Here is a 10,621-nt window from a genome sequence, read left to right as displayed (position 1 = left end):
TGAGCGACAGTTATTTTCGGACGGAGGGAGTACATGATTGATAATGAGTATTGACTGCAAAGAGAGGGCCAACACAATGTGAGATAAATATATAGCTAGACTACAGTGCACGCTTGCTAATCCGTAAAGATATGTGGTGTTATAGCTTAGGTAGTGCAGTTATTATTATTGTCAGAAACCCATTCCCTTTCCTGAATATGCAGGTTGGAGAAGAGATGTTTTGGTATTTTAAAGCTCATCTTCAGGTTCATTACATGTGCCAGACGCATGGTTGCAATAATTTTCATTTCGAACGCGTTGGTGTTTCTGTGCTCTCGAATTGGATGATATCTTTCTATAGGGATATATACTTGAACCGTTGTAATTTGTATTGTTCAAATTATACTATCTCGATGCTACAAGGCTCCATATTTATGCTATAGATAGCTTCAGGGCATGAACATATTCTCCTATAAGAAAATTTGCACCTATTAGAAATAATAAGGCCCTTACTCTGTATGAGATAAATCCTTCCCACATTTTGAAAGTGTTCATGTAAGAATTGTTTTGAATGACAGATTATCTCCTCTCTTTATATGAACATATCTAAACCATGAAACAACGTACAACTTTTGGTGAACTCTATTCCATTCACATCTTCTCATGTATATCTACTGTATGTTCATCAATATAGAAGAGTATGGCAACAAGCGACAATTCATTCCTACTACCACATTACTTTCACTACAAATCAATTAAATTTCCCAATTTGACAACTTACAAATATAATAGTTGGTTTATGTAAATTTAGCTTGTGTGTTTTGTATCACCATATGTTATGAAAATGCATACCAATCTACTGCCAAAATAGACGGGCGCGGCAACGCGCGCCATCAATGTTCTAGTTAAACATAGAGATGAAACTAATGGGCTTGCTGCCCATACCATGTCCACCATCCTCGATGAGATCTCTTTGTAGATCTTTGTGTGTATCAAAATATCATGTTATTGTACACTTCAAGAAAGAGACGGATGTAGTCTTCCCTTCTACGTGGCCAAACTACTTGTGCCATTAATTCATAGAAGGTGTAAACCAAATATTTCCCATGCTCGTTTTCAATGTTCATGTTGTGCATGATCACGACAGCCATGATCATGTATCAAAGGATCTCTTGATCCCAAAACCTAGCCGTTCCTCGCACAATAGCAAATTGGGATTTCAAATTCCAAAAGCCCTCTTCACATCTTTCCTAGTAGCCGCTTGAGCATCATGGAAGTAAAGTTCTTTCTTAATTACGTTGGGGGCTTGAAATTGGCTTCAAAAAAGTGGACCACTTCGGATATATATCCCATCTGCAAGGTAGTAGCCCATGTTATATGGACGGCCATTTGCTTGAAACTCCACTGGTGGTAATTTGCCATTGACTAACATTGCAAAGAGTGGTGACCGATGAAACACATTGATGTCATTGCAAGATCCAGGCATCCCAAAAAATGCATGCCAAATCCATGTCTCTTGATCGGCCGCGGCTTCGAGAATGATGGTGGCATCCTTCTTGTGTTATTTGAATCATCGATGTCATGCTGCATCGCCGAGTCGATAGACGATGGCCAGCATCGTCGCCTGCCAAACGCAGCTTCCACCTCCGTCTTGCACGTCACGACAGTGCGGATGTGGACCTGCGACAGAGTGCAATGCCTGTGGGGCGGGAGCGTGGGACTGTGACGGCGGGTAGGGCAGGCGCTGTGGTGCTTGGAAGGGGACATGAGTTGGTGACGCGAGTCACATGACCTAGGTTTCATATGCGGGGGCTAGCAATGGAATTTCGTGTTGGGTCATCTCTATGCGGGATTTTTTACTTGGCTGCCAAATTATTTTGGGCTATGCAGGCAATTCGTGTACCATGGCTTGTAACCCAAATTTCCCGAATTAAATTTGGGTTTCCAAAACTGTTACCCAATGTAGTGCTTAGTTTTTCGGGTCCGGGTTATACGTGGTCGATTTGGTTTTTCGGCTTGGGGCTTCGGACATCGGGTTTTATGCCCGGCGTGAGATTAAAATATTCAAATTACATAGCACTGACCAATGAAAAAAGAGTTTGCACATTTACTTGTTCACTAGAAAACACACGCCTTTTTGACACATACAAGTTTTTTTATTGCGAAAGACACATACAAGGTTACCAGTATAAGATACCACATTCGGTTACCAGTTTATGGGACTGCGCATATGGCACTTTTAACATCCTCTTACATGCATACTGCTAATCAAAGCTTAGTGCGACAAGTACACATTCAAATCACAAAACAACAATAAGACCGAGCACAATGCCTTTTAAGTGCTCCTCCACTTATTTAGTCATAAAGTGTAGATGCATATGTACACCCACACTCTGACACACACCTAGATGCTTATGGATAGTACTTCACATCATCAAGGGCAGTTGCTTGGCATGGTAAGGCCGCACTTGCCTGGCAGTGCCATGGCACGGCGTGCGTCAATATGGTACATTTTCAGCCATATGCCGGCCATGCCTTTGTAGCGACAGATGCACCATAGGTTTGCCTTTCCTAGCGCGGCACAACACTCGGCAGATGGACTGCCTGTTGGGTTATTCACTGCCGCTGCAGGCTGACAAAGCTTGAATTCATCATTCGACATGCCGCAAACGCCATGAACACTCTCTATTGCGGCGAGGGACACCACCAGGACAAGCAACAATGTTGCAGCCAATGCCTGTGACTTGGCCATTGATGCTGGTGATGTATTTAGTTTTCTACTGGATTGCTATTGGAGTTTTCGGTCTTAGCAGGTTTACCTTGAGGGTGTGTGAGATGAATATTTGGTCTGGAGCTCTATTTATAGGGGCATTTTCCCCTGTGTTCATTAAGCGTGTATTCTGCATCAAGCAGGAACAACACCAAGTGCTCCAACGTGTAGAAGCACTAACGTGTTATCATGCCAAAAAATAAATCCGCACTTGAACCTCCTGTTTAACGATAATGACTACCGTAGTGGGGACAAAAAGATATACAACGAAGCAAATCTACTGATTTCTGTTGAAATATTCATGCGAAATCTCCATAGTGCAACGCCGTAAAGACTAGTTCTCCGCAATGATAGAAAGTGATTCAACTTTTTGCCATTTACAAGGAAAAAGTAAGATGGCTCATGCCAACATTTTGAAGATTGAATTGTTTAACTGACCAAATCCATTCAGACATCCACTGAACTCTCAAGTGTTCTATGTTTCACTGCCGAATTATATGAATGATTTCACTAGCTATCGCATGCCAACCTGCTAACAAGTGTTTTATCTCGGGCCATGTGTTCAGAGTTATTTTTCTTCTTCTAAAAACATGGTCTGTGTTCATAGGTAATGAAAGAGGATGATAGTACATTTAGTGTCGTTTGATAAGTATAGAGAAAAATCACTACAGTTCGGCCACAACGTACGACTTTCGCTAGCTTGAAGCATTACACACCGGAACTGGACGCATGCACCTACTGTAGCTTGAGATTGGCATGATCTTGGGGTGTTAGCTTTTGCCGACTTAACTCAGTAATGCTGCCAGTGCAGGGGAACAGCTAGACTCAACGCATGACTGATTGCGGCGGCCGGCGGGTGTGGAAGTCGAGCTCAGCGGCTCAGCCGGGTCTTGCTTAGCATGATAACATTCTTCAGGGCATGGAAATTTGGCGGGGACGTCGACCGGCACTCGAGACTATATGAAAAGCGTCTATTGTTCATGCCAATCTGCCGACTATCACTTTGGTAAGCATAGGCATCATTCGACTCCATTCCATCATAGGCATCTCCCTCTCGCATCGCTCCCCCCGCGAGTGACCGAGGGGGCAACCTTAGCCGCCGGCGCCTCAGGTCCCCCCGCCCCTCTTCTCCCCTCGCCGCCGTCGGTCCGCGCCGCCGGGCAAAGCCCGTTAGGTGCTGGCAGCGGCGGGGCCCCATCTCCTCCTCGCGCGAGGGCTCGGCGCGGGCGGGCGTCCTCAGGCGGCGGTGCTGCGGTGCCTCATCCTGCACATGGAGGGCCGGACACGGCGGGGGCTGCGGGATCACCCGGAGGCGACAGGGGCGACTCCGGTGTTGGATCCGCGAGCAGCAGGTAGTGCGGTATCCCTTGCCTATGCGGCGGCGGCCAGATCCATGGCCGGCATGGTGCTCTTCCCCTCGGTGGAGTCTATGCCTCGAGATGGGCGAGAAGCCGCGGATCTGGCGTCCCGTCTAGATCCGCCCTGGCGTGGCAACCGGTGGCGCGTGGAGGACCAGTGAGGGGCGGTTGGAGGCTCCCTGCCGGCGTACCGACGGCGGCTTTGGTCTTCACGGCGAAGCTCCGTCCGGTTTTAGTCAGCTGCGAGATCGCGCGGGGGGGGGGGGGGGGGGGGGGCGTCATTTCCGGTGAAAATCGCGCCGACTACAGTCGTGACGGATGATGGCGGCGTCTATGACGTCGTTCCCTTCTTGAGGCATCGTCGTTGTAGGTCATGGCGCCCCACTCGTGACGCTCCGGGGGAAACCCTAGATCTGGGTCTACCGGATCGGATGATGATGGCACCTTCGATGCCGCTGTCCATCCTAGGGGCATTGTTTTGGAGCACGTGTTGGCTGGAGGGGACAACAGGAGGAGCGGTGTTACATCTACTGCAAGGCCGACGGCGGATCCCGGCGGCATGCGCCGCGGAGGTTCGGCGATGGGCGCGTATTGGAGATGGACTCGCGCACGAGGAGGAAGCTGTCCGGCGTCATGGTGGCGTTGATGGCAGAGAGGCCTGGCAAGGTCGGTGCATCAGTTCTGCTCTGAGGATGGACCGAGGGAAAATGGAGGTGACGACCCTTGCAGCGTGCGGTGCTCACTGGGAGTGTGCCAGACCGATGTGGGACCCAATCCAGGTTGTAGCTTGGATGGGACACCCGGTCTTAGATGTTAGGCTTTGGTGCGATATCTGTTTGATATTAGACCCGGACATTCGGCACGCCTTCATCAAGGGATAGGAGTAGCAACAGCGTTGCCAAGATGTTGGCTTCAGGCTTATTGATGTATCACCTTATATGGTCTTTGTGAATAACTAATAATATGATTACATGCATCGTTTAGATGCAGAGGCTAGGGGTACATCCTCCTTTTTCTAAAAAAATTTCACTTTGGTAAGCATATTGCGGGACATCTACTGATTCAGGACGAATTGTTGCCGAGCTATTAAGGTCAACTAAATTCTCTCTTAGTCAAAGTAGGTCGGCAATCTGGAGCGCAACGGTTCAGTCGTGCTCTTATAAGTCCAATTTTTGCTGGTTAATCCTAAATTTGGCGCTGGCGAACTCAGGCCGAACCCGGTGCGCCGGGGGCGCCCGGGGAAGCGTTTTTGGCGCCAATGCTCGGTGGGGCCGTCGAGTCAGCGACCAGTCTCGTCTCGTCTTCCTCATCGCCTCGTTTTCCCGCCGGGAATCAATGCCAAGGCTGCCGCCGGTCAGCCTTCCATTGATTCCTCACAGGCGGCGCAGTGCGGCGACGCGCCCCCCTCCAGCCACGCATACACATGTTTGCCGCCCCCAGCCGCTATAAAAGCCGCCCCTCCCTTGTCGGTGGACGCACTCGCCCGCAGCCCCTCTCTCGCCGCCGACGCCCCCGTCTCGTCCACCTCTCTCCCCGTCTACAGCCACTGCGTGTACGCTCGCCGATGGGAGTGCGGTTCCCCGGCGACGGAGTGGCGGCCAACGGCTTCGGCCGCCGCCACCTGCACGAGTGGGAGGCTCACCTCCTCCATGAGGTAACTACCCGGCGCCGTCTGACATGCGCGTGCCGGGGCGGTGGAGGCTCAGCGCTGGAGGCGTCCCAGTCCCCTCGTAGCCGATCGACGCCGGCCACTTCCACGGCGAGATCGAGCGCGTTCAGGCCTCCCTGACGGAGGAGGTGCGGGGCCGCCCGGAGTACGCCGCCAGCAACCACGCGCACTGGGCGGCGTACTTCCGACGCCGCCATGAGGAGCAGCTCGCCTCCACCAACAACGTGCCGGTGATGGGGGCGCCACAACACCGACAGCTGCCGTCTGTGGTGGGGCGTCCCCGGGTGCACGCTCCACTTCGTCCTCGAGCACCTCGAGGGCGGCAACGAGCTGCCGCTCGAGTACCCGGCGGCCCCAGCCTCGGTCCCTCACCAGAGTGGCGGCCCTTGGCTGCCGAGGCGCATAGCGGGCAGGTCCTCTTCCTCCTCCTCCTTCTCCCGCTTCTCCGATTCGCCGGCGCTCGCCAACGTCAATGCCGAGCTCGTGGAGACGCCGCTCGGGCGGCGCACCCGCGGTGGCGCCCTCGTCATCAACGAGGGCGGCCGTGTCTCCTCCGGTCCTTCCTCCCGCCTCGTCAAGACGAAGACGGAGCCGGGCCTCGTCGCCATGAAGAGCGAGCACGAGGACATTGCACCGCCAACGAGGCCGCCATCAAGTGGGCGCGCAAGGACTACGTCTGGCTGGAGATGGAGCGCCAGCGCCGCGCTATCGAGGAGATCGCCGCTCGGCGCCGTGGCGTGACGAGGGTGGCGTCATCATCCTCGAGGAGAGCGACGACGAGGCACCGCCGCCAGTAAAACCCGTCCGCCAAGGCGACCCAGGGCAGGGGTGCAGCAGGGACGGCGGCGACGTGAAGAAGGAGGAGGACGACGACGGCGGCGGCGTCTACAGCGCCTTCGGCCTGTAGGCGGCGCGGTGGATGGTGCGGCGGGCGGCCGCGGTGCGGCAGTAGTAGTGGTAGTTTTTTTTATTTGTTTTAGATTATGTTTTCAATATGTAAAAAACAATGGAATGCCTAAATTTCGCCGAATCTGTGTCATGTTTGGCTGAGTATATTTTTATTTTTATTTTAAAACGGAGCCTGGGGGCGACCTGGGGACGGCGGCTGGGAAACCGATCGCCCCACGCCGATTTTTCAGCTAGCGCACCCCCTAGGCGGCGCTATTTCAATCCTCTGGGTGGCCGAACGGCTGGAGATGCTCTAACCAAGCTGCACCCAAGTTCATTGCACCCACGATGAACAGTAAAATCAAAAAAAAAATAGCAGAAAAATTCTGAAATTTTGTGGCTTCGATTATGACGAAATGTTTTAGGTGCTTGTAAAATTTGGTGACCAAATGACATCCGAAGAACTCTGTACAAAAAATAACAAAATGTTTTGTGCACTGTTTGAGCAGAATTTTTATGTTGCGTGTATTGAGCTCATTTGATGTTATATGGCCACCAAATTTTGCAAGCACCTCAAATTTTGGTCATAATCAAAGCCACCATGTTTTAGAACCTTTTGCTATTTTTTAATTTTACTGTTCACCATGGGTGCAATGAACTTGGGTGTAGCCACTACTTTGGTGATTCAATTTCTTTTGCTTTGTTTATTTTCCATTTATATACCAGATGCCTTTAGTATACTTCTTATTTTGAAATGGAAGTGTTCTACTCATTTATTTCCATATATCAAACTGATATCACCATTAAAGAGTTCAAGTCCTTATCCTCCACACATTTGGATTACACTCCACCTAAACCCTAAACCCTAAAACGCCAGCAAGCGGGTAAGATACTGACAAGATTCTCAAACAACGCGATTAAGATTTATATTACATGAATATAAGTAAATCAAGCAACATATACCAGACATAATGAAATTTCATGTTAGACTCTTCATAAAGCATATGGTAAACAAGATCCTTATCATGAGCATGGACAATGGACAAGAATTTTTCATGAACCGATAGAACCAAGCAAAGTGATTAACCGTTGCATGGTTGGGAGTCGAGTAAAGGGCCAACTTGCAGGACCTAGCAATCATGCTCCTGAAATGCACTGAAGTTTATATGGTTACAATGATGGAAAATGAAACCAAAGTCAACGGAATTGCTCCACTGAAGGTTCTAAAAAAAACTATTGAGGTTCATGCAAACCAATAGATATACATATGGTTGATCCAGGAAGGAACTCCATGAAGGACGAACCCGAAATTCCATCATAAGGGGAGGTTTGCAAATCAGCAGTAGGACCTGAAGATATACTTGCACTGGTTGACATACATATTCCTGTAGAAATCTATGAGGAGATTGAAGACAACATGTTTGAGTTATATGATGCAACATGCTCGAATAATTCTCTCACTAAGGGGTAGGAACAGAAATTTGATCGATATATTGTTGCCTTCATGATGGAATGGTACCTAGTAGGCTAGCAGTACTTTGTCATATTATGTCTCTAAATTTTAATTGTTCTTGAGTTATTAACATTTTAGCAAAATGGTTCAGTTGAAGCTCAAGGAAGAGCATGCATTCTCAAGTTATAGTCAAGAAGACTTAATATTCTAGTAAGATGTAACCTCGCAACAGATATTTATTATGTCGTATTCATCTATCCCATCTAAAATATTGGAATATTTGAATTGTGGAAGCATGTGTAGCACCCAACATGAAGGAATCAAGTGTATCCTACAAGATAGCAAGTCCATAGAAAACGAAAATCTCCCACGAAAGAAGAACACCACACATGTGCGATCCATGTATTAGAAGCTCTGGGAATCTCGTACTTTGCTAGTGTAACAACAACGATCAATGAAAGAATCAAATGTTGTGTCCCAAGTCAATGCATATTCAACTGCAAAATTATGTACCAACTGTTTCCCTGAAGGAACACGTGAAACAATGTGGTAGGAAATAGTTGCTCATGAATATGTGTGATAAAATAAAGTTGTATAATTTCCTTCATACAAACTTGGTGGTAACACGACCGAAAGGCGCTACACCCATTTTTCTACATGGGGATGAATTAGGCCACCCAAAGTGTAAAATGATGAGAAATCCTTGTGGTTATAGCATAAGTGTAAAAAAATCCTTACAGCAGTAAAATTCGAGTGGCTCAGCATGCACCATTGGAAATTGATCATATTGCCCTGTTCTTGTAGAATGGAAATGAGCATCTACATCTTATTCACATGAAAAAAATATGTAAGTAAATGAAAGACAATAGGAACATGATCCGTAAGGACATATACATGACGACATGAGAGGCAATCTATTGGTCTTTTCAGATTGTACATCTTGGTATTTGCACAGCCTTATATTGACGGTCACATAATATATAAGGCGGTGAAGTATAGAGAGGCATGACAATGTACCAATCGAGGAACGCCAGTAAACTGTGAATAAAGATTTAAATTTGTTCACGTACAAGCTCTCAAATGTTTAGATTTAATACTTGCTTTTCTTCTCAAAGATTATTGGTGCGAAGATGACGCCGGATTTCATGGATTTGAAGAGGGAAAGTTGGTGATCAATGTAATAACCATGGTCATGTATAACCAACCATATGTTTCTGTGCAGTCGGTCTTATGTTGTTGTGGAACAATCTAGTACACTTCAATGGAAATATTTCAACCAATGTGGATTCATGTCTTTGTAGGGCATATATTTGGAACAATAGGCTACTATGAGACTTAATAACTTGAAGAGAAAACAGAATCAACTATAAGGATGTCTATGGGTCACCTTGATAGTTGATTACAATATTTAAATTACCTTGTGATCACTTTTTACTTGTTCATTGAAAACACACAACTTTTGGGCAATAAGAAGCTCACCAATTAATATATCAAATATATGGGACTACATGCAAGGAACTTTTGTCCTCCTTACACTTCCAGTATACATACATGCTACCATTTATCACAGATTAATGAGATAGGCGGAGAATTCAAATCACACAACAACAATAAGACCTTTCAACTGCTCCTCCACTTATTTAGCCGTATTAATGTTGATGCATATCTAGACCGACAAACGGTTTGATGCTTATGGATAGTGCACCCGATCATCAAGAGCAGTTGCTGGGCATGGTGAGGCCGCACTTGCCGGCAGCACCATTGCACGGTCTACGTCGATGTGGTACATCCTCAGCCATATGCCGGTGATGCCTTTGTAGCGACAAATGCACGACAGGTTGTCCTTCCCAAGCGTGGCACAACACTCAGCCGACGGACTATTTGTTGGGTTTTCCACTGCTGCTGCGGGCTGGCAAAGCTTGAATTCATCATTTGACATGCCACATATGCCATGAACACCCTCTATTGCGGCGAGGGACACCACCAGGACAAGCAACAGTGCTGCAACCAATGCCCGGGACTTAGCCATGGATGCTGGTATTTTATTTGTTCTTAGCTAAGTTTTACCTTGGTGTTCTGTGAGATGAATATTTGTGCTGGGCTCTATTTATAGAGGAAGGCAGCTATGTTCATGAAATGTGTATTGTTCAGCAAGCAAGCAATTAGACACACCAAGTGCTCCCCACATGTAGAAGCACTACCGTATTATCATGCAAAAAATCTGCATGAATTCTGTGTTGAACGATAACGACTACTGTAAGTGCAACTAATTCCCGGGTGGTTTTGGTAATTCATAACAACATATAGCTCATTGAACTAATATCCATTCAAGTTATATATTTCAGAAAGTTCAATGATTGGCATGGCATGGACTAGAGATGAAGACCCCTCAAAATGCTAAGGACAAAGATTGGCAAAAGCTCAAGACTCTTCATTTCCTTTTAGTGATCCAAGATGTCGGTGTGGAACGACACCTATGGGATCACAAGAATCCCTACTACGGT

At 47.4% G+C, this 10,621-nt stretch overlaps 1 protein-coding gene and 1 pseudogene across 1 annotated transcript; both read right to left on the bottom strand.

Moving 5' to 3' along the window:
- Positions 1–2,210: 2,210 nt before the first annotated feature.
- Positions 2,211–2,824, bottom strand: LOC120963867 (putative lipid-transfer protein DIR1). Its single transcript, XM_040388367.3, has one exon. The coding sequence runs from the start codon at positions 2,729–2,731 to the stop codon at positions 2,414–2,416; it is 318 nt and encodes a 105-aa protein (XP_040244301.1). The 5' UTR covers positions 2,732–2,824; the 3' UTR covers positions 2,211–2,413.
- Positions 2,825–9,829: 7,005 nt separating this feature from the next.
- Positions 9,830–10,146, bottom strand: LOC109751066 (putative lipid-transfer protein DIR1; annotated as a pseudogene).
- Between the last annotated feature and the right edge of the window lie 475 nt (positions 10,147–10,621).

The sequence above is a fragment of the Aegilops tauschii genome, chromosome 5, assembly GCF_002575655.3.
Source record: "Aegilops tauschii subsp. strangulata cultivar AL8/78 chromosome 5, Aet v6.0, whole genome shotgun sequence".
Classification (NCBI taxonomy): Eukaryota; Viridiplantae; Streptophyta; class Magnoliopsida; order Poales; family Poaceae; genus Aegilops; species Aegilops tauschii.
Note: the sequence above shows the minus strand (reverse complement) of the source record. Positions and strands in the feature narration are given on the sequence as shown.